Source organism: Dipodomys merriami, unplaced genomic scaffold (assembly GCF_024711535.1).
Source record: "Dipodomys merriami isolate MVZ:Mamm:240054 unplaced genomic scaffold, mDipMer1.0.p SCAF_10, whole genome shotgun sequence".
NCBI classification, from domain to species: domain Eukaryota; kingdom Metazoa; phylum Chordata; class Mammalia; order Rodentia; family Heteromyidae; genus Dipodomys; species Dipodomys merriami.
In genome coordinates, this window is record NW_027202271.1 from 21,621,136 (window position 1) to 21,647,351 (window position 26,216).

Consider the following 26,216-nt stretch of genomic DNA (forward strand, 5'->3'; position numbering starts at 1 on the left):
TCCCTGATAAGTGGATGATAAATCCAAAATGTTAGGTGATATGACAAAACTAACAGGACTTAAGAAACAAAGAACTCCCACTTATCTGGTTGAACCACTACCAAATATCCCCATGCTGCTGATCACATATATGGTATATAACATGTGAGCACCGTTATATATTACAGACTGTGATAGACAATTTGCTCCAGGAAAGTTAGAATGAACTTGTGACTTTAAATGAGCATCATTATTCCACAATACTGTGAATTTCCGGAAATTAAGTAATCACTTAATCACAATAAAAAAAAAAAAAAAAAAAGAACCTTGGGGAAGGGAGGGAGGGAGGGGATGGTAGGGGGAAAACAATGGAGGGGGTAACAATGTTCAAGAGGAAGTGTACTCATTACCTCACTCATGTAACTGTAACCCTCTGTATAGTATCTTTACAATAAAAAAATTTAAAAAAAAATAGTCCATGAGACTCTTTTTCCAGTGAACCAACTAAAAGCTGGTAGTGGAGGTGTGGCTCAAGTGGTAGAGTACCATTCATGTGTGGAAAAAAACTAAAGGACAGTGTCTAGGCCCTGTGTTCAAGCCCCAGTACTGATGCACACACACACACACACACACACACACACACACACACACACACATACACATCCTATATATATATATATATATATATATACATACATATATATATACACACATAAATATAAATTTTATATATATATATAAAAATTCTGGGCTTAGAGCCCAGGGGAGAGGAAGGAGGGATGAGGTTAAGTGTGGACTTTGAGGAGCAACTAGAGAAGAAGAATGTTTAACATCAATATGTAATACTCTTTATCTAAAGATCATGAAGGTCACTGTTTACCTTTTTTTTTTCTTTTTTTTTTTTTAACCCAGTCACTACATTGCTCAGGCTAGTCTGGAACTCCTGGATTCTAGCAATGTTCTTGCCTCAGCCCCTAATAACATTCTGTCCTAAAACATCTGTTCACTCTAACCTTTGTCCCCAGTCCTGGCAGCTCACCTGGGTAACTACTATATCCCAATATTGGCCCAGGGACATCCTTTTCCCCAAACAAACCAACCTCTCTTCACATCCCCCCACTCTGTGTGCTGGCAGATTCTTCGCAGTTCTGTATGTAACTGGCTTGGTTTTTCAAGTCAGATATTTGACTGCTTTATCTCCTACAAAAAGGAGTCATGCCAGCCAGACACTATTCTCCCAGGACCCCTGGTGGCCAGAACAGAGTTGAGACTACAGCCTATTGAATCCCTGAGCCCCTGATTTGTGTCTTTCAAAGAGGGTGTCCCCCAGCAATGACCTCCTCATTGTTTCTGGTCTTTCTATTCCTGTCTCCAGCTTCAGTGGCCACTCTCAGAGCTGACAGTCAGTGTCCAGCATGTGGGGGACCCACCTTGGACTTGGAGAGCCAGAGGGAACTGCTTCATGACTTTGCCAAGAGAAGTATCCTGGATAAGCTGCACCTCCGCCAGCGCCCAACACTGGGCCGGCCTGTGTCCAGATCTGCCCTGAGGACAGCACTACAGCGCCTCCGTGAACTATCACAGGAGGCTCTTCTTGAGGACGACATGGGACAGGAATATGAGATCATCAGCTTTGCTGAGACAGGTGGGTACCTCATCTGCAGTTCTACCCCAAACCCTGATCTCTCAAGGAAAGGAAGTTTCCTCATCAACTTTAGCCTCTCTCATACCATCCAACACCTGTTTCCTATATCCACAGTCCTAAACCCACACTACCACCCCCTAGGCTTTCTCTTCCAGCTCACATATAACCTATCTGCAGCTAGGAATTGGTAAATTTCACCTCTTTGGGGAAGTATCTGCTCTCATTTTCTTTGGATCTTCTCTCTGCAGGTGTCATAAACCTCCATAGGGGTTATCCCATGCAATTCCCAGGCTTGGGCCCAGGGACTGGTGGCTGGGGAGTCCATGCTTTCTTTGGCCACAGGACCAAGCCTCTTTATCCCTAATTCCTTCAGATGTTTTTTGTTGTTGTTGCTGTTGAAAAAAAGAGAAAAATATTGAGAGAGGGAGAGAACACCAAAACCATATTGTATGTTCCACATTGAGGTACACATATCAGAAAAGAATTAAAATAGGACCCAGGGGCTGGGAAGTTGGCTCAGTGGTAGATCGCTCGCCTTGCATGCTTAAGGCCCTGGGTTCGATTCCTCAGCACCACATAAGCAGAAAAAAAAAGCCGGAAGTGGCGCTGTGGCTCAAGTGGTAGAGTGCTAGCCTTGAGCTGAAGAGCTGAGGGACAGCACCCAGCCCAAGAGTTCAGGCCCCATGACCGGACTAAAACATAAATAAATAAATAAAATAAAAAATAAAATAGGACCCAGAAACATGATAGAAGATTAAGGTACTCCCTTGAAGAAGGAATAGTTGAAAATAATGAATTCTAAGACAGAATATATAGTGAGGCTTTTGTAAGCAGGCCAAAATTTCATGATCCTCCTGCTTCAACCTCCCAAGTACTGAGATTGCAGATGTGTACATGATGCCTGGCTTCAACATATGGATTTTAAGTGAACACACACACACACACACACACACACACACACCTACATTTATAGCACACTTTTTCCTGAAGCTTCTGATCACTCAATAGTCTAGCCGTAACTTCTTTAAAACATGGTTTTAAAGCCATGAGTTTCATGGCTCATGACTATAATCCCAACTGCTCTGCCTCTTGGCAGGAGGATCCAAAACTCAAGACCAGTCCAAACAAAGGGAGAGGTAAGACTGTCTCAAAAGCAAAATAAAAACATAGGACTGGGGGCACAACTCATAGGCAGAGTGCTTGCCTAGCATATGCAAATCCCCTGGGCTCAATCCCCAGACATTGAAGACAACTTCAATGTATAAATGCTAGCAATAGTTTACATACATCTTGCTTACTAATGTCTCATGGAGGAAGCAAGTGACCACAGGCAAACTCAGCTTTAGTATGGGGTGGAACTAGATATGAAAACTAGAAGGTTCGGTGAGGGCTGCCAATATAGTAGCCTACTTTTGTTTGTCCTCTGGCCTTTAATAATTCATGTCTCTCTCCCCTGCCCCCCTCCAAATAAATTCCCTTTATTAAGCTATCTGGTTTAGGCTTAAAGTCCAGAGTCTCATCCTCTGAATCAGGTGCAAATAGAGGCAGCTACTTCTTCAGATGTTCAGGTCATCATGGTGTTCTAAAGCTGGCTCATATGGCTTCCTGAGAGCTTATTGTAAAGTTTCTTACAGCTCTGTGTTCAGTGACTTGCCATTAGTGGCTTAAAATTGGACATTGTAGGAGAATTTGTACTACAGAAATTGGCAAACACTGCAAATCAGGTTTTAAAATTTTTCCTCTGTAGACCCATTGTTAAACATTTACTAACATACCACTGCCTGTGTCCTAAAAATATGCTATCTACCTCCCACTCACTGTACACAGAATACTGAGGCAGGGACAGGATTGACTGTGATAGATATTCCCATTCACAATGTGGTACGGGAGAGTGGGACATAGAGCAGTCACTGAGCAAATAAATCTATAAGTTTTTTTTATTATAAAATAGGGTCTCTTTATGTAGTCCAACTTATTCCTCTGAGACTATAGGCAAAGCACCTCTACACCCAGTACTTGTCCATAAAAATTTGAATTTCAATCCAGGAATGCATCTCTCAGTCCATCCTAGACCCACAATTTCCTTGATAGGGACCTGATTCTGTACAAGATTTCTCTACTGTTGATCACTGGCTCCCAGTTAGCCCTCAGTTCCCTACTTTCTCTTATGTCTTCCTTTTTGAATGGGGAATAACGTATGTTTGCAATGAGCAGTTTTCTTAGCTGACTTACTACTCAAAGAAGGGGGAACCTGGAGTTCTCTTTTTTCTTTTTCTTCTTTAAGATAGAATCTTAACTAAGTAGTCTAGGCTGAACTTCAAATTACACTATGTTGACCTTGAACTCCTAATCCCACTATCTCATCCTCCTGAGTACTGAGATGACAGATATGAATTCAGCGTACCTACTCTCTTTTTTGCTTTTGGTTTTTGTAGTACTAGAGATGGAATCCAGGTCTTAAATATTATACAAGACTCTAACACTGAGCTACAACCCCCTGGCTCCTATTTCTTCTTCTTCTTCTTCTTCTTCTTCTTCTTCTTCTTCTTCTTCTTCTTCTTCTTCTTCTTCTTCTTCTTCTTCTTCTTCTTCTTCTTCTTCTTCTTCTCTCTCTCTCTCTCTCTCTCTCTCTCTCTCTCTCTCTCTCTCTCTCTCTTTCTCTCTCTCTTTCTCTCTTTCCCTCTCTGTTTTCAAATCCTGGGACTTGAACTCAGGGCCTGGATGCTGTTTCTCAGCTTTTTTACTCAATGCCAATACTCTACCACTTGAGCTATAGCTCCACTTCTAGCTTTTCAGTTGTTAATTGGAAATAAAAGACTCATGGACTTTCTTGCCTGGGTTGGCTTCAAACCTTGATCCTCAGACCTCAGCTTCTTGAGTAGCTAGTATTACTAATTCTTGGCCCTCTTTTCATTTTGAAGTAGTTGTATTTCTTTTGATTATTAGAATTTTCTTTAAAAGTTGATGTGATCTCTAAATAACAAATTGTAGTCCACTTACTTAGTCTACTCAAGCATCACACTGTATGAAGATAAACTCTAATTTAAGCTACAAGTCAGTGTCATGGTATGTTATGAAGAAGCTCTTTTGTCTAGTTGAGAGAACTTATAGAATATCACTTTACTTTTTTTCTAGCCTATATCACCTTCCATTTTAGGTTTTAACAGATGTTAGAGCTAAACAAAAGAGTTTTTTTGTTTGTTTGTTTTTTACCGGTCATGGGGCCTGAACTTTGGGCCTGGGCGCTGTCCCTCACCTCTTCAGCTCAAGGCTAGTGCTCTACCACTTGAGCCATAGCACCACTTCTAGCTTTTTCTGCTTATGTGGCGCTGAGGAATTGAACCCAGGGCCTCATGCATGTAAGGCAAGCACTGTACCACCGAGCCACCTTCCCAGCCCTAGACAAAAGGTTTTACAGCTGACCTTTTATTTACTCTGATCTTCACTCAGCAGCCATGCTTTTTAACTGGCAGTACTCTGGATTTGAATTTCTGAGCTTTTTACTTTGAGACACTTCCATTAAACAAAGAAGTAAGGAAAAGAGGTTCTATTTTTCAACCTAGCTAGTCCATTTAGGAATATTTTTTCTTGAAAATAGAATCAATTCTTTTATATTGTTTTGTTTTTAAATTGTTAGCATAAATTAATTGTACAAAGAAGATCATTGCAATATTTACATATGCTCATTAAAGTACGTACATGCATTTTGATAACAATCACTCTGTATTACTCTTTCTTAACCTCCATTTACACAATTCCTAAAAAAAAAAAAAATTTCTCTCTCTCCTGAAATGCCTTATCATGGCCAGCTAAAATGAGCCAACTGGCATTTTCAGCATTCTGCCTGGAAATATCTGTAGCTAAATTCACAACTTGGTTAGATGTGGTTTCTGGCTTCCAAGTTACCACAGGTGATAGCCAATACATAACTCAGGTTCTCCTTTCCCCAGCTTCCGGCAGCAATTTCCTCACTGCTCCCCCTGTCTTCACTAAGTCCCTTTTCTTGCCTTCTAACCTCTGCCTGCAACGTAGTCTGAAAGCCAGTACTCCATATTGTAGGCTTTGGTTGTAGTAGCACACCATTTCTAATACTAATGTTCTGTTTCAGTTCTTTATTAATATAATATACCAGTCCCAAATATAGAGTTTTGTTTGTGCACTACTGGAAGTTAACCATGGCCTCATAAATGTAGGAAAGAGTACTATCACTAAGCTATACCTAACCATCTTAAAACAACAAATGCATTATTTCTTGTAATTTTGTAACATCACAAGGTTTACCTGAACATTTCTTCTCCTCCAGTGGGTGTACCATGAAACTATATTTAGCTAGGAGCTCAGATGGGACTTTTTTTTTTTTAATTGGGGCTTGAACTGAGGGCCTACGTGCTCTTAGCTTTTCCATTCATGGCTGGCACTCTTCCACTTTATTTGTATCCCCCACTTCCAACTTTTTACTAGTTAATTGGAAATAAAAGTCTCACAAATTTTTCTGCCAGGTGACCTCCCCTGATCTCAGCCTCTTGAGTAGCTAAAGTGCAGATCCAAGCCATCCTGCCCAAAGTGACTTCACATCGAAAACTGATCCCTGATACTCCAAAGTCTCACTCCACATAGCTTTTTATCACATAGTAGTCTAGCTCAAAGTTCTTTTAAGCAACTGTGCCTAGCTTTCAAAACTCAAAAGTCAATTATATAAATACAAATCAAACTTTTGCCTGCATCATGCTTGCTAATCCCTTACTTATAGGAGACCCTACCTGAAAGATCAAACAAAAGAATTGAGGGCCTGGCTCAGGTGGTTGAATGTTTGTCTAGAAAACATGCGGCCCCAAGTGCAATCTCCAATGGCACTGCAAATTAAAAATAACAGGCATTTTTGTTTTATTCTCTTTTGTTTGAGACAGGGTCTTGCTAGATAGCCCAAGCTGGCTTTGAACTCCAGATGTTCCTGCCTTAACCTCCTCCCAAAAGCCTTTGGACTTTTTCACCAATAAGTGAGAAAGGGTTGTTTGGTTGGGTAATTTGTTGTTGTTCTTCTGTTTATTTTTGCTACTGAGGTTTGAGCTCAACTCCTTGTCCTTGCTAGGTAAGCAATCTACTACTTCAGTAACAACTCCATCACTTTTTGCTTTGTTTTCAAATAGAATCTCACATTTTGCTGCAATCTTCCTATTTATGCTTCCCACATTGTTGAATGACAGACAGGTACTATCATGTCCAGCATTTTATTGGTTAAAATGGGGTCTGGCTAACTTTTTGATCAAGCTGGTCCCAAATCTCAAACTTCTCAGGGCCTCAGCTGAGACACCAGATTCAGTCTAAGATTTTTCTGAGAGTATAAATTGTATGATCCACCACCTAGGTTTTTGGAAAACAATTGTTAGTATAAAAGAATACCTACCCAGGCAACGGAGGCTCCTGCCTATAATCCTAGCTACTCAGGAGGCTGAGATCTGAGGATCTCGGTTAAAAGCCAGCCTGGGCAGGAAAGTCAGTGAGACTCTTATCTCCAACTAACCACCAGAAAAATAGAAGTGTGCTGTGGCTCAAGTAGTAGAGCACTCCCTTTGAACTGAAGAGCTGAGGGATAGCACCCAGGCCTAGAGTTCAAGCCCCATGAGCAACCATAAATAAATAAATAACTAAAATAAAGAAGACTTAAAGAAATGAAAGCTCATTCAACAAATATTCATTGAGGGTATACTATGTACAAAGAACTGGGAGCCCAATGGTGAGCCACACAAACAAAATCTCTGCCTTTACAGAACTTGTGTGTGTGTGTGTGTGTGTGTGTGTGTGTGTTCGTAGGGCTTGAACTCTGAGCTTGGGTCCTGTCCCTCAGCTTTTCAGCTCAAGCCTAGCGCTCTATCACTTGAGCCACAGCGCCACTTCCAGTTTTCTGAGTGGTTTATTGAAGATAGTTTCACGGACTTTCTTGCCCGGGCTGGCTTTGAACTGCAATCCTCAGATCTCAGCCTCCTGAGAAGCTAGGATTATAGGCGTGAACCACCAATACCTGGCTAGAACTTATATTTTAACTAGAGGGAAGGAAGAAATTTTAAGAGGAAACATACAATAAATAATTGTGCAACAACCAAGATGACTACAGGGCATTATATGCTATAGGGTTAAGCAAGATGATGCATTAGAAAGACAAAGGATCTTTTTGTTGTTTTGTTTTGTTTTGCTTTTTGTTTTTGTCAGTCAAGAGGCTTGAACTCAGGGCCTGGGCACTGTTTCGGAGCTCTTTTGTACAAGGCTAGCACTCACTTTACCACTTTGAACCACAGTTCCATTTCTGATAGAGGCTCTTTTAGATAGGCTAGTCAAGAGAAACTTTCTAAGGAGGAAATTCTGAAGCTGAATGTCAAGAACAACTAGTCATTCAAAGATCTTGGAAAGACACTCCTGGCAAGAAATAGCATGTGTGAAGTCCACAAGATAGGTGCATGTTTGGTAGGTTCGAGAAACAGAAAAGAAGTTAGTAGAGGTAGAGTGTGGTATTTAAATGGCAGACTGCTTAATCATACATTTTCTATGTTAGGGGGTTTAGCTGGTAACAGCCCCCGGAAACCATTGAAGCATTCTAAGTTGAAGAGCTAAAACTGATCAGATTTATGTAACAAAAAGATCATGCTGAGCCAGGCACTGGTGGTTCACGTCTGTAATCCTAGCTACTCAGGAGGCTTAGATCTGAAGATCTCGGTTCAAAGCCAGCCTGGGCAAGGAAAGTCCGTGAGACTCTTATCTCCAATAAACAACTAGAAAACTGGAAGTGGCTCTGTGGCTCAAGCAGTAGAGCATTGGCCTTGAGCTGAAGAGCACAGGGACAGCGCCCAAGCCCAGAGTTCAAGCCCCATAATTGACCAAAAACAAAACAAAACAAAAAAAACCCAAAGATCATGCTGGAACTATGTAGAGAATGATATTTTTATTACATAAATTTGATCTGTAATCCTAGCTATCAGGAGGCTGAGATCTGAGGATCTCAGGGTTGAAAGCCAGCTTGGGCAGAAGAGTCTGTGAAACTTTTATCTCAAATTAACCAGCAAAAGGCCAGAAGTAGAGCTGTAGTAGACTGCCAGCCAAGAAAGAAAGCAAGAAAACTAGGAAAGAAGGAAGGAAGGAAGGAAGGAAGGAAGGAAGAAAGGAAGGAAGGAAAGAAAGAAGGAAGGAAAGAAAGAAAGAAAGAAAGGAAGGAAGGAAGAAAGGAAGAAAGAGAAAGAAAGAAAGGTCAACTGAGAGCTCAAGGCCCTGAGTTCAAGCCCTGATTGATATTTGGAGATATTTGTTTTGAAAAGTGAGTGAGATTACTTAGAACATTTTTGCTATAGTTCTGAGTGATTGTTGGTTGAACTAATATAAATTGGAGTGAAGTTGATAGATCTTTAAGGTAATATCAAAATATATGGTAAGGGTATTCAAGGTTTGGCTGAACTGATGCATTTATTTAGAGAAGGAGAAGACTAGAGAAAGAACAGCTTTGGATTAGAAAGATAAATCTAGAGTTCTTTGAACATAAAAAGTTTGCAATATCATTTGATATCAAAATGGAGTATCAGACAGGCAGCCATATCTACAAGCCCAGGGCTCAGGGACTTGTCAGAGCCAGAGATATATATTCAAGGGTCATCAGCAATAAGTATATTGGAAATTCATGAGAACAAGTATAGCTAGCATTGGGAACTCAGGACCTCCAACATTCAGAGGTCAAGCAAATAAGCAGTTGTCAGCAAAGAAGGAAAAGATAGAGTGGCCAATGTCCTCAAACAGAAGAAAATCCTTAAAAAGGAGGGGAGTGATTATGCCAAACACTGGTTAAAGATCAAAAAGATAAATTTAAAGAGACAGATTTGGCAAAGAAGAATGTATTAGTGATTTTGACATGAGCAATTTCAAATAGAATAGAGGGAATGGAAGCACATTGAGAGGCTTCAGTAAGGCTGATGAATGCTGAAGGAAAATTAGACAGAGTTATAATGAGGATATAAAGAAATATGCAGCTGGGATCAGTGGATCACAACTGTAATCCTAGCTACTCAAGAGACTAACATCTGAGGATTGCAGTTCAAAGCCAGTCCAGGCAGAAAAAGTCCCTAGGAGACTCTTATCTCCAATAAACTTCTCGAAAACTATAAGTGGCACTGTGGCTCAAAGTGGTAGAGTGCTAGCCTTGAGCAAAAGAGCTCAGGAACAGTACCTAGGTCCTAAGTTCGAGCCCCATGACCAACAATGAATGAAAGAAGGAAAGAAAGAAAGAAAGAAAGAAAGAAAGAAAGAAAGAGAGAGAGAGAGAAAGAAAGAGAGAAAGGAAGAAAGAAAGAAGGAAAGGAAAGAAGGAAGGAAGGGAACAAAGAATGCAAGCTTGGTATGGTAGAACCTCCACAGCTACTGGGGAGGCTGAGGCTGGCCAAATTTAAAGAGACCATATCTCAAAAGCAAAATAAAAGACCTGGGGGCATGGTTCAAGTGAAAAAGTGATTGCCTAGCATAAAGAAGGCCTTGGGTTCAATGCTCAGTATGTAATCAGTCAATAAACAAATAAATGGGAAGGGAAAAGCTGACTGCTGGTGACTCAGACCTGTAATCTTAGCTACACAGGAGGCTGAGATCTGAGGATCACAGTTTGAAGCCAGCCTGGGCAGGAAAGTCCATGACTCTTATCTCCAGTATAAAATACCAAAAAAGCTGGAAATAGAGCTGTGGTTCAAGTGGTAGAAGAAGCTCAGGGACAGTGGCTAGGCTCCAAGTTTAAGCCCCAGGACTTGCCCCCCTCCAAAAAAAAATTTTTTTAAGAGAAGGAAAGGTGCAGACATTAAAACCATTTTGAGCCAGGCACTGGTGGCTTACTCCTGTAATCCTAACTACTGAAGAGGCTGAAAAGTACAAGATTGCAGTTTGAAGCCAGATACATATGTTATAAATAAGAAGCTAGAAATTGAGCCTTCACATAGTGATTCCCAGGTCTGTATACTCAGTGTAGATATGAATGAAATATGTAATCTAGAAACTACCCACCTTTAGATTGTTTTAACTGACCATGAGTATGGCCAAGAATTTCCTTCAGTGTGTAGAAAAAGGAAATGAAAATCAAAGACAGATCTTGAAGAACTCTTGTATTGAAGTATGATCAAAAGCAAGGAAGACCAGCAAAGAAAACTAAAGGAGAATGGAAAGAATTGTATCATTGTATCAGGCCAGGCGCTGGTGGCTCATGCCTATAATCCTAGCTACTGAGAAGGCTGAGATCTGAGGATTGCAGTTCAAAGCCAGCCCAGGCAGGAAAGTCCATAAGATTCTCCAATTAATCACCAGAAAACTGGAAGTGGTGCTATGGTTCAAGTGGTAGAGTGCTGGCCTTGAGCTGAAGAGCTGAGGGACAGCGCACAGGCCCGGAGTTCAATCACCACAAATGACAAAAACAAAAAAAACAAACAAAGAGTTGTATCATGAAAGTCAAGAGAAAAGAATATTCAGGGCCAGGGCTGGGAAGGTGGCTCAGTGGTAGAGTGCTTGCCTTGCATGCATGAGGCCCTGGGTTCAATTCCTCAGCACCACATATGCAGAAAAAGCCAGGAGTGGTGCTGTGGCTCAAGTGGTAGAGCACTAGCCTTGAGTTGAAGAGCTGAGGGACAGCACCCAGGCCCCGAGTTCAGGCCCACAACTGACAAAAAAAAAAAAAAAAAAAGAATATTCAGGGCCAGGGCCGGGAAGGTGGGTCAATGGTACAGTGCTTGCCTTGCATGCATGATGCCCTGGGTTCGATTCCTCAGCACCACATAAGCAGAAAATCCCAGAAGTGGTGCTGTGGCTCAAGTGGTAGAGTGCTAACCTTGAGCTGAAGAGCTGAGGGGCAACACCCAGGCCCAGAGTTCAAGCCCCACAACCAACAACAACAACAAAAAAAGAATAATCTGGGCCAGATGCTGGTGACTCACACCTATAATCCTAGCTACTTATAAGGCTGAGATCTGAGGATCACAGTTCAAAACCAGCCTGGGCAGGAAAGTATGTGAGACTCTTATCTCCAATTTACCACCAGAAAACGGGAAGTGGAGCTGTGGTTCAAAGTGAAAGAGTGCTAGCCTTGAGCAAAAGAACCTGGGAACCTAGCCCTTAAGTTCAAGCCCCATGACTGACCAAAAGAAAATATTCAGGAAGGGAAGGATGGGCAACAAAGCTATCTCTCTTCCTTTTTCTTTTCCTTTTCCTTTTCCTTTTCTTTTTTTCTTTCTTTTTTTTCTTTTTTTTTTTTTTTTTTGCTAGTCATGGGGCTTGAACTCAGGGCCTGAGCACTGTTCCTCAGCTTCTTTTGCTCAAGGCTAACACTCTACCTCTTGAGCCACAGCACCACTTCCAGATTTTTCTGTTTATGTGGTACTGAGGAATTGAACCCAGGGCTTCATGCATGCTAGGCAAGCACTCTACCACTAAGCCACATTCCCAGCCCCAAGCTGGGTAAGTTATGATGAACAGAAATTTATTCATCATGGTTCTGGAGGGTGGGAGGTATAAGACTGAGTAGAGCAAAGAGAAGATATTGAGGAATCTAGTTCTTTAAGAAGCCTATTTCTAGCTGAGTGCCAGTGGTTCACACATATAATCTTAGCTACTCAGAAGTCTGAGATCTGAGGATTGTGGTTTGAAGCCAGCATGCACAGCAAAATCCATGAGACTCTTACCAGTAATTAACCACCAAAAAGCCAGAAGTAGAGGTGTGGCTTCAGTGGTAGAGTAGCAATCTTAAGCTTAAAAAGCCAAGCAAGCGCTCAAGACCCTGAGTTCAAACCTCATTACAGGCACACAAAAAACTTTTTTAATGCCTTTGGAGTCATTCTCCCAGTGCCTTTAATAATCATAACTAGCTTGCTTGTATGCATAATAATCTCCTACCAAAAGATCAGGTTGGGTCTTGAGCAAAAGACCTCAGGGACAGTGCCCAAGCCATGGTTTAAGCCCCATGATCAACCAAAAAAAAAAAAAATCAGACTGAGTTCCACCCTTGATTTTCTCCCCAGAATACTCCTTTGATTCCTTATAGCTAGACTGGGGATTTTCCAAATCTTTATGTTCTACTTCCTTTGGTTATAAATTCCATATTTAAATCCTTTCTTATTTTTTACTATATATAGTTTAAAAACAGCCATGCAGCTCCTTCAGTATTCTGCTTAGACATTTCTTCTTCCAGATAACCAAGTTTATTCTTAATTTCTTCCTTCCATGAAGCCCTAGGATATGGACACAACTCATTCAAACCTTTTGCCACTTTATACCAAGAATGGCCTGTATTGTGACAGGTTCTTTATTTCCATTGGAGACCTCATCAGAACTGCTTTTCTTTTTGGGGGGGTGGGGTGGGGGAGTCTGGTCGTGGGGCCTGAACTCTGGGCCTGGGTGCTCTTCAGCTCAAGGCTAGCACTCTACCACTTGAGCCACAGTGCCACTTCCGGCTTTTTCTGCTTATGTGGTGCTAAGGAATTGAACCCAAGGCCTCATGCATGCAAGGCAAGCGCTCTACCACTGAGCCAGCTTCCCAGCCCCTCAGAACTGCTTTTCTTATCCATATTTCTACCACATTCTAATCAATAGCACTAAGTAATCTCTAAGAAGAGTCAGAGTCTTCCCTCCTCTATTCCTTGCCCAGATTCAGAGCCCTGCTATATTATCAGGTATTTATTATAGAAATGTCTCATTCTCATTACCGACTGAATTAATCCATTCTTCACTGCTACAAGAGAATATCACCAGATGAGTGAATTGTTAGTTTTTTTAAAAAAATTTATTACAAAAGAGGTTACAGTTATATAAGTCAGGTAATGAGTACATTTCTTTTTGGATAATGTCACTCCTTCAAAATTGGTTATTTGTAATGAACATATTAGCTCATGGTTTGGAAGTCTAAGATCAAAGGAGGGAATAGCCACATCTAGAGATGGCCTGCTTGCTGCATCATTCTATGGCAGAAGGGTAAAGAGAAGGCAAGGGAAGTGTGAAGTGTATAAAAAACAAACAAAAAAGACAAAAGAAACACACAAAACAACCATTCCCAAGACAAGGACATTAGTTCCTTATATGAGGGATTTGATCCCTGTAACCCAAATGTCTCCCATTAGAGCCCCACCTCCCAATACCACCACATTGGGAGCCAAGCTAGTGGTGAGCCTGTAGTCCCAGCTACTCGAGGCTGAGAAAGGAGGACTTTTTTTTTTTTTTTGCCAGTCCTGGGCACTGTCCCTGAGCTTCTTTTGCTCAAGGCTAGCACTCTACCATTTGAGCCACAGTGTCACTTCCAGCTTTTTCTGTTTATTTGGTACTGAGGAATTGAACCCAGGGCTTCATGTATGCTAGACAAGCATACATTTCCAGCCCCAGAGGATTTTGTTTGTTTTTGTCAGTTGTGGGGCTTGAACACAGGGCCCTATTCCTTAGCCTTTTTTTTTTCTTTTTTCTTTTTCTTTTTGCCAGTCGTGGGACTTGAACTCAGGGCCTGGACACTGTCGCTGAACTTCTTTTGCTCAATGTTAGCACCCTACCACTTGGGCCACAGTACCAATTCTAGCTTTTTCTGTTTATGTGGTACTGATGAATTGAACCTGAGTACATTCTCAGCCCTCCTTTTTGTTCAAGGCTAGCACTCTACCACTTTGAACCACAGCTCCACTTCCTATTTCTGGTGGTTAATTGGAGAGAAGAGTCTCATGAACTTTCCTGCCCAGGCTGGCTTCAAACTGTAATCCTCAAATCTCAGCCTCCTGAGCAGCTAGGGTTATAGGCAGAAGCCGCTAGCACCCAGCAGAAAGATCATTTTTTTTGTATGTATGTTTGTGGTACTGGAAATCAAACCCAGAGTCTCCCATATGACAAGAGCTCTACCACTTGAACCGTGATATTTTGTTGATATACATTTTTTGTTCAAGACTGGGACTTGAACTGGGTATCTGATGCTTTTGCTTATTGACTGGTGCTTTACCACCTAACCCACACCTCTACCCCCCTTTTGTTGATATTTTGCTTTGGAGATGGGGTTCACTACTTTTTCCCAGGTTGGCCTTGAATTTTCAATCCTCCTGCCTCCCGTAGCTGGATTTACAGGCTGTGAGTCATTACACTTGGCCAAGAGGATTGGCTCTGAGCTCACCAGTTCCAGGCCAGACTGGGCAACATTGTGAGACCTTGTTTCAAAATAAACAGACATCCTAGCTATTCAGGAGGCTGACCAGAGGATCAAAGTTCAAAGTCAACACAGGCATAAAAGTCTGTGAGTCTCTGATCTGCAATTAACCAGCAAAAAGCCAGAAGTGAAGTTGTAACTCAAGTGGTAGATCACCAGCCTTGAGCAAAGAAGCCAAGTGAGAGGCGAGGCCCTGAGTTCAAGTCCTAGCATTAGCGCCAAACGTATTAGGACCAAAACAAAACAAAACCTTATTGGGGATTAAGTTTCCAACCCATGAACTTTAGAAGGCACATTCAAATTATAGCAAATAGAAGTGATAGGAATTCAGTTATGCTGAGGATAGAGGGCATCTGGGGAAAATGACACAAGGCTGAGATGATAGGCTTTTTTATGTCCACAGGCCTCTCCAACATCAACCAGATTCGTCTTGATTTCCACTTCCCTGACAGAAATTCTGGTGGCATGGAGATCCAGCAGGCTAGCCTCATGCTCTTTATGCAACTCCCTCCCAACAGTACCTGCACTGTGAATGTGAAGGTCCTCATGCTAAGACCACATGACACCAACCTCACCTTGATTGCGCAGCACCTGCTGGAGGTGGATGCCAGTGGCTGGCACCAGATCTTCCTGGGGCCTGAAGCTCAGGCTGCCTGCAGCCAGGGACACCTTACCTTGCAGCTGGTACCTGAAGGCCAGAGAGCCCACAGATCAGACATCCTGGGTGGGACTTCCCATAGGCCTTTTGTGGTAGCCCGGGTAAGAGTTGGGGGCAAGCACCGGGTTCGCCGACGAGGTATCGACTGCCAGGGTGGATCCAGGATGTGCTGTCGACAAGAGTTCTTTGTAGACTTCCGTGAGATTGGCTGGCATGACTGGATCATTCAGCCTGAGGGCTACGCAATGAACTTCTGCACAGGACAGTGCCCACTACACGTGGCGGGCATGCCTGGCATTGCTGCATCCTTCCACACCGCAGTGTTCAATCTGCTCAAAGCTAATGCAGCTGCTGGCACTGCCAGAGGGGGTTCGTGCTGTGTGCCCACAATCCGACGTCCCCTGTCTCTGCTCTACTATGACAAGGACAGCAATATTGTCAAAACTGACATACCTGACATGGTGGTAGAGGCCTGTGGATGCAGTTAGCCTATGTGTGGAATAGGGAGTCCATGGAGGGAAGAAGGGGGAAGCTGGGCAAATGTACTCTCACACAGATGTCCTTCCTTAAGAGAAAAAAATGATACTATTTCTGCCTCTGTCCTGGTTGTTGACTCTCTCTTCCTGAGCCACCTATAAAAATTACTAAACCTTTGAGCTTACATCAAAATGGAGTCACTGCACCGCCTTCATGACCACCAGTCCTTCTCCTAGAACACAGTTTATCCAGTGTGCCACCCACTTCAAGGACCTGGCCCACCTCCAATCACGATCGCTATCATTTGGTTCCCAAGCAAAGACACCTTCAACTCTACAATCTACTGGCCTCTCTGCTCTTTCCGCCTGATGGTCCTCACTCCAGGATGAGTTGACCCAACCCCTTCTCCTAATTTTTCTAGGTCTCCAGAAAGCCCCTTCCTTGGATTCACCAAAGATTTTAGATAACTGCTTTCCAAAGTGAAGCTCATCCCCCTCTGTATCTTGCCCTTTCTTTGTCATTTCTCAGTCCTTCTTTGCCCTGCTCTCTGCCCTTGGGGCTGTGGCACCTGGGCCACATCACCCTGCCCTCTGCCTTCCTGTTAGATTTGACTAAGGAGAGAGTCAGGCAAAACCCCAAATATAGGATGATACAGACGTCAGAATAGTTGCCATTCCTGCTCCCCATTGCTTTTGTACCATGATTCTGTGTAACTATGGCTGTGTCCATGGATCCAGATGTGACTCCAGTGGTGACTTGATTCTGGCATCACTGCTTCAACATTAGGTGTCCTAACACTTGTCCCCATTTTTAGTCTCTTGTACTTCAATATTCCTTTTGTTGGTTCCCTTACTCTGCCTCCTCCTCTTTAAATACTTCCTTTCACTAAGTCCTCTTGATGAAAAGATTCTAGACAGCTAATGTGGACTCTCAGTTTCCTGCCAGGACCCTAACTAGATGGGTCTTCTGTCTCCTATTAGGATACCCTAAATGACTGGAGCCTGCCTGCCGCTCTGCTCTGTCTTCACCTGGACTCTTCTGGGTTTATGTGGTATATCCATCTCATACTTCATGTCTTTCCTTCAGGCTGCTCCTCTCCTTCCTTAGGCTCTCTCCATACTCCCAGAACCATATATTGAGGGTATCATGGCTAATAAAGAGCTACATGTTGCTGGGTTAGCTCATGCCTATTCTTAGCTACTGAAGAGACTGAGATCTGAAGATCATGATTCCAAGCTAACCTGAGCAGAAAAGTCTGTGAGACTCTTTGTTTTCTTTTAATTTTTTATTGTTCTTATAAAGGTGATGTAAGCCAGAGGCTGGTGGCTCACATTGTAATCCTAGCTACTCAAGAGGCTGAAATCTGAGGATTGTGCTTAAAAGCCAGCCTGGGCAGGAAAGTCTATGAGATTCTTACCTCAAAAAAGCCAAAAGTGATGCTGTCACTCAAATGGTAGAGTGCCTTCCTTGAGCAAAAGAAACTCAAGGACAGAGCCCAGGCCCAGAGTTTAAACCCCAGGACCTGCAAAAAATAATAATAATAGTAAGATAAAATAAAATAAAAATAAATAAATAAAGATGATATAAAGAGGAGTCACAGTTACAGGTAAACAGTATATTTCTTTTTGGATGATGTCACCCCTTTCCTCTCTCTGTAAGACTTTTGTTGTTGTTTTTCTTGTTGGTCATGGGGCTTGAACTCAGGGCCTGGGTGCTGTCCTTGAGCTTTTATGCTCAAAGCTAGCACTCTAAAGGCTGGGAAGGTGGCTCAGTGGTAGAATGCTTGCCTTGCACGCATGAGGCCCTGGGTTCAATTCTTCAGCAGCACATAAGCAGGAAAAGCCGGAAGTGGTGTTGTGGCTCAAGTGCTAGAGCACTTGCCTTGAACTGAAGAGCTGAGGGACAGTGCCCAGGCTGAGTTCAGGCCCCATGACTGCAAAAAATGAAAGAAAGGAAGAAAGAAAGAAAGAAAGAAAGGAAGAAAGAAAGAAAGAAAGAAAGAAAGAAAGAAAGAAAGGAAGGAAGGAAGGAAGGAAGGAAGGAAGGAAGGAAGGAAGGAAGAAAGAAAGAAAGAAAGAAAGAAAGAAAGAAAGAAAGAAAGAAAGAAAGAAAAAGAAAAAAGCTAGCACTCTACCACTTTGAGCCATGGAGCCACTTCTGGTTTTCTGGTGGTTAGAGATGAGAGTACCACAGACTTTCCTGCCCAGGCTGGCTTTGAACCACAATCCTGAGACTGTAGCCTCATGAGTAGCCAGGATTACAAACCTAAACCACCGGTGCCCAGCTATAAGATTCTTTTTTTGGGGGGGGGTCCAGTCGTGGGGCCTGAACTCTGGGCCTGGGTGCTGTCCCTCAGCTCTTCAGCTCAAGGCTAACGCTCTAACACTTGAGCCACAGTGCCACTTCCGGCTTTTTTCTTTATGTGGTGCTGAGGAATCGAACCCAGGGCCTCAGGCATGCAAGGCAAGCGCTCTACCACTGAGCCACCTTCCCAGCCCCCCAGCTATAAGATTCTTTTTTTTTTCCAGCTATAAGATTCTTATCTCCAATTAATCACCCCAAAAGCCAGAAGTGGAGCTGTGGCTTAAGTGGTAGAACACTGGCACAGCATCCAGGCTCTGAGTTCAAGCCCCAGGACTGGGGGAGAGAGAGAGAGAGAGAGAGAGAGAGAGAGAGAGAGAGAGAGAGAGAGAGAGAGAGAGAGAGAGAGAGAATGAACTAGGTGTTGTTGCTCTTTACCTCTCTGTACTCAGTCCAAGAGGTGACACAGATCAGATTATCAATTAAGCCAACAGTCTGTGGGCATACACGTGGCAAGAGGCAGACACATGCTTAGAACTGGCTGCCAGAATCTTTGCTTTGCCTTCCTTTCCTTCCTTTTATCCACCCTCATGACTCAATCCAAGAGTCCTGCCTGGAGGCTTGCATGGGATAGGAGGAAGAGGAAGGCCTGCATTGAGGAGAAAAGTAGCATTTACTCTTGAGACCGAGTTCTCTTTAGACCTTTGCCCTCTTTCCCCACCACCCTCTCCCTGTGACTGGCAGCCCTCAACCATGGGGTCGATACCGTCTGCAGCCCAAGGTCGAGTTTGCGCAAAACTCATATGTCCTTTGGGGAACGTGATGTCTGTGTTTGCTCAGTTTATAACTCCTCCCCCCTCCCCCAACCCCTGACCAGGGTAAGCAGTCCCTGGAAGGGGAATACTAGAGGAGAAAGCCTGAGAGGGACCTGCTAGGGGACTGCAAGCCTGGTCTGAGTCTTTCTAAGCAACCTGTGGAAGTCATCCCACCTTTGATGTGCAGAGACCTTGGTCTAAGGAAGTCTTCTGGTATATCTCCCTCCCCTCCTGCCAGTGTTTCCCCATACCTTCACACCTTTCAAACCAGATTTTCACCTCATTCTCTCCAATTACAGCAGTCCCTAGCACTAAGGCTGGGGTAAGACAAAGTGAGACCCTTTATGCACAAAATGGTAAGAATATGAAACAAAAAATCCATCAAGTAATGGTTTAATGTAATATTGTCAAACATCAAAATAAATGTAAAAAAATCCATGATGAACAAACAGTATATTTTTAAATACACACAGTATCCATATCATTCCATTTCTCTTTTGGCTCTGCTGTTTGAAAAAAGAAGAAAGAATGTCTTCTTCCAAACATTTTTCTTCCTAGCCCCTACCTCTAGACTCTTCAGACTGCTCGCATTTTGGCATGATAAACACTCCTGATTCTTCTATATCTTTACCCATTCCCAAGCCTGCCGCTAAACCCCCAGCCCCCAATCAGGTTGGTGGTAGGGCGGACAGTGAGGCAGATGGCTGGGGTATTTATAACCTGGGAGCACTTCTCGGGAAAAGTGACTAAGATGCTAAGAGCATATTTATAGCTAAGTTCTGACGTAAGTGTTGGGGGGGGGGGGGCGGGTAGGGCCAGGCCAGGCGCAGCAGCTAGGGGGTGGAAAGAGCTGGAAATTGGGGGCACCTTACAGAGAGGGTGTGGGAGAGGTGGAGTCAGTGACTCCACAGCCATTTCTTGCTACTTCTGGCACCAACAGATAAGCCCTCCTAGACACCACCATGGGCAGACTGCAGTCTCATACTCTAGATTCCAGGGGCAAGAGGGCTGTCACTCACCTGCAGTGACAACAGATAGGGAGCTGAGAACTGGGGCCAGGACTAGCCAGAGGACTTGCTATGTTTCAGAGCTTGGAGAGAAATGCAGGGTGGACACGAACCTCTAAACCTCATAATCCCTCCCCCCACCCACCACATGGTACCCTGAATTTCTAGGAAGAGCCTGGCACGCATCATGGAGCTCCCATTGCCACGTGTCAGTGTGATGAGGGCCAAACCAAAGGTAGCAGTGATGTGGTCCTGAGCAGTCTCGGCTCTCTAGTTCCTCCTTGATACCTGTAGGGAGGCAGGATACTGAGAGTGACAGGATGAGGCACACTCCCTATTTTTCCACTGTCCAAGCAGCCTCTTCCTGTCCCTCCCGCACCTGCTCTGGTCAGCAAACAGCTAGTTACTGTCCAGTGGCACAGCACTGCCACATGGTGGACACTAGTAGTACTGAAGCCCAGACCTCAACGATGAATTCTCCCCCCAGCCCTCCCCCCCCCCACCTCCCCCGTCCAGATCTAGCAAACTCTCCATCAGCTAAATAGGGGGGAAATGAAGACACAGAGAAAGACACACTTCCAAATCACACGCTCTTCCCCCATTGTTTTCTCCTGCCATTTTTTCCTTCCAGCTTCTGGAAGAAACCCAGATCCAAAGGAGATAAATTAACCTGATGCCCATCTTATGTTCAAATTCGAGAGTCCTGCCCTGCCCTATATATCTGTAGTCTTCACTATTGAAGAGGTTGAGGTTGGAAAAAAAGAAAAAGAAAAAGAAAATCAAGGAGGAAGCATGGTAAGGAGATCTGGAATTAGGAACCACCGTTGCTATAGTCTCCTTGCTTGGTTCTCAAAATCCCTTAAAGCTTCCACGCCCCAATCCCCTCCCCTACCCCACCCCACCCCTTAACAGAGGCCTGGCACCACATTTAAAATGCCTCAAATTTAGGCAGCTCTTACAATGCCTTCCAAGAGAAGCAGGAACCTGGCCCTCCCAAGTCCCATGCCATCCTGCCAGCCTGAATGGACTCTGCCCTGCTGTAAGATTGCATCACTACCCCCTCCACCTTTCTGGGTTTCCCCAGACATCACAGTAGCACGTACCCAATCCCTTGCTCTGGCCTTCCTCCCCCTTATGCTCCAGTCCAACTGGACTCTGGGCAGCCAGCAGAGGCAGGGTCAGGGGGTGACTTCTGTGTCCCGTGGCACTGCTACCTTGGCCTGAGCACCCCCCTCACATCAACCCCTCACTCCTGTCTCAGCTCCAGTGCTTGAAACAGAGAGCAGAATTCTCCTTCTGGCCCACAGACCGGAGAGAGAGAACCACTGGAACCCACTGCTTGCCTTATGATAATCGCTGCAGCAGTGGGGGAAAAACTAGGAAGACTGCATATATGAGGGGAACTGCCCTTCCCCAACTGGCTCATATGGAGTCCCTCCTAACACCCAGATCTTGGGAAATGAGTGTGTGAAATCATCTCCTTTCTTGCATCATGCATGTCCACATTGCCCCCTCATGCCCCCACTTCAAGCCACCACAGCCAGATGGTGAAACCTGAGCCCCAGGAGGGGACCTCCACCCCCTACAGGGGCCTGATGGGCAGCACAGTCAGCCAATCCTAAGGCTCAGGGGGTAGGTCTGCTGGCTGACCACTAGGTAGGGGAGCCCCAGGCAGTTGGCTCTAAAAAGGTCCCAGGTCAGTAGCCAGTCAAGCATAGCTACTCATCAGATGATCACTTCCAGCCTTCCTGACTCCTAGGCCATAGAAGATAGGTGGCTGTACTCTTGTAAGGGGAGCTGTGGTACCATAGACAAGCAACTGAGGCAACCTGAGGCTCCTGACCCAGGGCCAAGCATCAAGAACATGGGGCTCTCTGATGTCCAGCTCTGGCCAGTGCTGCTGTGGGCACTGGTGTGGACACAGGGTGTAAGAGCTGCATGTCACTCCTGCAGGAGCCCAACACTGGAGCCTCAAGCAGAACGAGCTCTGGTCCTGGAGATAGCCAAGCAGCAAATCCTGAAGGGGCTGCACCTGACCAGTCGTCCCAAGATAAGTCATCCTCCACCCCAGGCAGCACTGACAGGAGCCCTCCAGAGACTACAGACTGGGAATATGGTTCCAGAAAATGGAGAGGAGATCATCAGCTTTGCTACAGTCACAGGTGAGTGAGGAAACAGGCAGGCAGACAGCAGACCAGGAAAGAAAAGAAGAAAGGGGAGCCTGGCCAAGGAGGCAGAGGGAATAGAATGTGGCAGGAAAAAAAAAATAGAAAGAAAAAGGAAAAGGAAAAAAAAGGAAGAGCTAGAGACTGAGAATGGTGGTTAGGACTCCAGGGAGTCCCTACTTTTTCTAAAGGCAGGTGTGAGGGTGAACAGGGAGCAGGCTTGGGGAAAACTCCTGGAGGAGCTTCACTTCTGCTCACGTTTTCCTTTTCTTTCTCTGTCTTTTGGACAGATTCCTCCACTTCAGCCTGCAGTTCCATACTCACGTTCCACCTGTCCACCCTTCAGTCCCACCACCTGTACCAAGCCCGCCTTTGGCTACACGTGGTCCCCACGCTTCCTGGCACTCTCTACCTGAGGATCTTTCAGTGGAGCCCCAGGAGGCACCAAGGATCCCGCACCCTCCTAGCTGAGCACCAAACGACTACTCCTGGCTGGCATGCCCTCACTCTGCCCCCTGGTGGCGTGAGGGGTGAAGACTCTGGCATCCTGAAACTCCAATTGGACTGCAGACCTCTAGAAGACAACAGCACAGTTGCTGGACCATCCACTCGGCTCCTGGACACAACAGGAAACCAAGGGCCCTTCCTGGAGCTGAAGATTGGAGCCAATGAGCCTAGAACAAGCAGGGCCAGAAGGAGGACCCCCACCTGTGACCCTACTACCCCTTTATGTTGTAGACGAGACCATTATGTACACTTTCAGGACCTGGGATGGGGGGACTGGATCCTGCAGCCTGATGGCTACCAGCTTAATTACTGCAGTGGCCAATGCCCCCTACACCTGGCTGGCAGCCCAGGTATTGCTGCTTCTTTCCATTCTGCTGTCTTTAACCTCCTCAAAGCCAATAGTCCTTGGCCAGCAGGTACCTCCTGCTGTGTCCCTACTATCCAAAGGCCTCTCTCAATTCTCTACCTAAACCAGGATGGCAATGTGGTCAAGGTGGACGTACCTGATATGGTGGTTGAGGCCTGTGGCTGTAGCTAGCAAGAGCACCTGGGGGTTCATAATGAAGAGATCAAGATGTCCTATGCAAAAGACATCTGTATGGAGACATCAGATTTCCTGATTCACATCCCCACCCAACAGGCCACCTGGCAGTAGGACTGCTAGGTCATGGTACTTGTCCCAGTTTCTGGCCTATTTCAGGCTGGCTAGTTGGTGTGTGGGAAGCTGGGGAAAGGGTTTCCTCTAAAGGGGACAGCTTGATTTCCTACCCTAAGTCCTGTGAGAAGATAGGGGGACTGGCCGGGGTGGGAGGGAAGGAGAAGGTAGAGAAAAATTGCTGCATCTCTCCCAAGAAGAGAAAGCCCTTCAGGAGAAGGAAAAAGGAAGCAGAGGGACCAGCAGGTTTGGGACAAGACACACAGGCTGGCCAAGGGCGGGGACTTCTGAGTGCTTTGGGGGAGGGGCGAGAGGGAGATGGGTGAGATGCTAAGGGAGGGAGTTTTGGAGGCCTCAGTAAAGGGAGACAGGAAAAAAGGGATGCTGAGGTAAAGCTCTCTGGATTTCCCTAGGGGACAGGACCCACTGGGAAGACATATACTTATTCCTTCCTAATAAAAACAAGAAAGAAAATGGATAAATGTGAGTCATGAAAGGTTGGGACGATGATCTACAGAAGTGGTTCTCAAAGTGTGGTCTGGGGACCTCTGAGAGGTCCCTGAGGCCCTTCCAGGAGTTCCCATAAGTATTTATTTTTCTGGTCATGGGGCCTGAACTCTGGAGCCACAGCACCACTTCCGTTTTTTTCTGCTTATGTGGTGCTGAGAATTCGAACCCAGGGCCTCATGCATGTAAGGCAAGCACTCTACCACTGCATCACCTTTCCAGCCCCTGCCATAAGTATTATTATTCCACACATACTGTATTCCATAGTAATATTTATGCTCTAAATTGTACATCAAAATATTTTACATCAAAATTGTAGTGTTTTCCAGAGTGTGACATATGATTACATCATCTTTCTGACATCATTGTTCATTGGAATGTTAACTTACAAGGAAGTTTTGTTGTTGTTTTTTTTTCAGAGCTAAGACCTCATAATATTATAGCTCAGACTGGCCTTAACCTACGTAGTATTGGAATTATAAGTGTTACCATTACACTTGACCTGACTTTAGCTCATTCTGTGTGTGTGTGTGTGTGTGTGTGTGTGTGTGTGTGTGTGTGTGTGTGTGTGTGTGTGTGTGTGTGTGTGTGTATTCTGAGTATTTTTGTTCAAGGCTAGCACTCTGTCATTTGAGCCACAACTCCATTTTGGCCTTTAATTGGAGATAAGAGTTTCACAGACTTTCCTGCCTGGACTGGCTTCAAACCAAAATCCCCAGATCTCAGCCCCGAGTTGTTAGGATTATAGTCAGGAGCTACTGAAACCTGGCTTGTGCATTTTTTATGTTATTATTGTTTGTGTGTTTTAATTTTAATACAAGCCACACAAAAAGAAATCAATAACTTTTCTTAAAACTGGGAAGGTGGCTCAGTGGTAGAGAGCTTGCCTTGCATGCCTGAGGCCCTGGGTTTGAGTCCTCAGCACCACATAAGCAAAAAGAAAAAAGCCGGAAGTGGCACTGTGGCTCAAGTGGTAGTTTGCTAGCCTTGAGCTGAAGAGCTGAGGGATAGCGCCCAAGCCCAGAGTTCAGGCCCCAGGACCAGACCCCAAAATAAATAAATAAAAATAAAACTTAAAGGGCTTAAGCTTGGTACTAGTGACTCATGCCCATAATCTACCTAGGAGACTGAGATCTGAGGATTGTAGTTTGAAGCCAGTCCAGGTAGATAGTCCAAGAAACTCTTTTTGTTGTTGTTGTTGTTGTTGTTGTTGTTGGTCGTGGGGCTTGAACTCTGGGCCTGGGCTCTGTCCCTCAGCTCTTCAGCTCAAGGCGAGTGCTCTACTGCTTGAGCCACAGAGCCACTTCCGAGTCCATGAAACTCTTATCTCCAATTTACCACCAAAAAGCTGGAAGTGGAGCTGTGACCCAAGTGTTACCATGCTAGATTTGAGTAAAAATAACTCAGGCACGCACCTTGACCTTGAGTTCAAGCCCCAGAATGACATACATACACACACACACACACACACACACACACACACACACACACACACACACCACACATACACACACAATATTTTTTTTTTTGCCAGTCCTGGGACGTAAACTCAGGACCTGGGCTCTGTCCTTGAGCCTCTCTGTGCTCAGGGCCAGTGCTCTACCACTTGAGCCACAGTGCCACTTCTGGCTTTTTTCTGTTTACATGGTACTGAGGAATCCAACCTAGGGGTTCATGTACGCGAGACAAGCACTCTACTACTAAGCCACAGTCCCAGCCCCAGACACAATCCTTTAGAAGGGACTTGAAACTAAAAAGTTTAAGGACCACCAATGTATGTTTTTATTTTGTTTTTAGGCAGTACTGGGGCAAGGGGTTGAACTCAAGTCCTCCTACTTGTTAAGCATTCTTCCACTTGAGTCATACTCAGCCTTTTTCTATTTAGTTATGTTTTTCGATAGGGTCTGGCTTTTTTTTCAAGTCTTAGACAACTACCTTCCTATCTATGGATATGTATTTGTAGCTGGGATCACAGACCTGAGCTACTATACCTAGCTTAATGATTGAGATGGGGTCTCACTAAGTTTTTCCCTTGCTGGTTTCAAACTCATCTCTGCCTCTTGAGTAGCTGGGATTATAGGTGTGAACTACTATGCCAGTCTATAGTATGTTCAAAAAAAAAAAGCACCTCAGGAAGAAGGAGCAAGTAGCTAGTACAGGAGCACATGTAGAATCTCTTCTTTTTCAGTGGCCATTGGTTTGGTCTGACTGAACTGGGTCACTGACCTGGATGTAACTGGTGTGTCAGTCATGTAGGTAGGCAGGCTCAAATCAGGCTCTTTATCTGTCCCCAGCCCTACAGTTACTACCTTTTTTTTTGAGGGGG

General features: G+C 44.5%; 2 protein-coding genes across 2 annotated transcripts; both read left to right on the forward strand.

The window, feature by feature from the left end:
* The first annotated feature begins 1,082 nt into the window (after positions 1-1,082).
* Inhbc (inhibin subunit beta C) lies at positions 1,083-17,786 on the forward strand. The gene is made up of 2 exons (XM_069987273.1): positions 1,083-1,624; positions 15,202-17,786. The coding sequence occupies exons 1-2, from the start codon at positions 1,312-1,314 to the stop codon at positions 15,942-15,944; spliced, it is 1,056 nt and encodes a 351-aa protein (XP_069843374.1). The 5' UTR covers positions 1,083-1,311; the 3' UTR covers positions 15,945-17,786.
* A 3,969-nt stretch (positions 17,787-21,755) lies between these two features.
* On the forward strand, positions 21,756-24,408 carry Inhbe (inhibin subunit beta E). Its single transcript, XM_069987286.1, has 2 exons — positions 21,756-22,218; positions 22,512-24,408. Exons 1-2 carry the CDS (start codon positions 21,921-21,923, stop codon positions 23,264-23,266), a joined length of 1,053 nt encoding a protein of 350 aa, XP_069843387.1. The 5' UTR covers positions 21,756-21,920; the 3' UTR covers positions 23,267-24,408.
* The last annotated feature ends 1,808 nt before the right edge of the window (positions 24,409-26,216 follow it).

What these genes read in the sequence shown, in the direction of transcription:
- Inhbe (XM_069987286.1), top strand. Translation starts at nt 21,921, where the DNA reads ATGGGGCTCTCTGATGTCCAGCTCTGGCCAGTGCTGCTGTGGGCACTG. An exon ending in CAGCTTTGCTACAGTCACAG is followed by an intron (nt 22,219 to 22,511) that starts GTGAGTGAGGAA and finishes TCTTTTGGACAG; the next exon opens with ATTCCTCCACTTCAGCCTGC.
- Inhbc (XM_069987273.1), top strand. Translation starts at nt 1,312, where the DNA reads ATGACCTCCTCATTGTTTCTGGTCTTTCTATTCCTGTCTCCAGCTTCA. An exon ending in CATCAGCTTTGCTGAGACAG is followed by an intron (nt 1,625 to 15,201) that starts GTGGGTACCTCA and finishes TTATGTCCACAG; the next exon opens with GCCTCTCCAACATCAACCAG.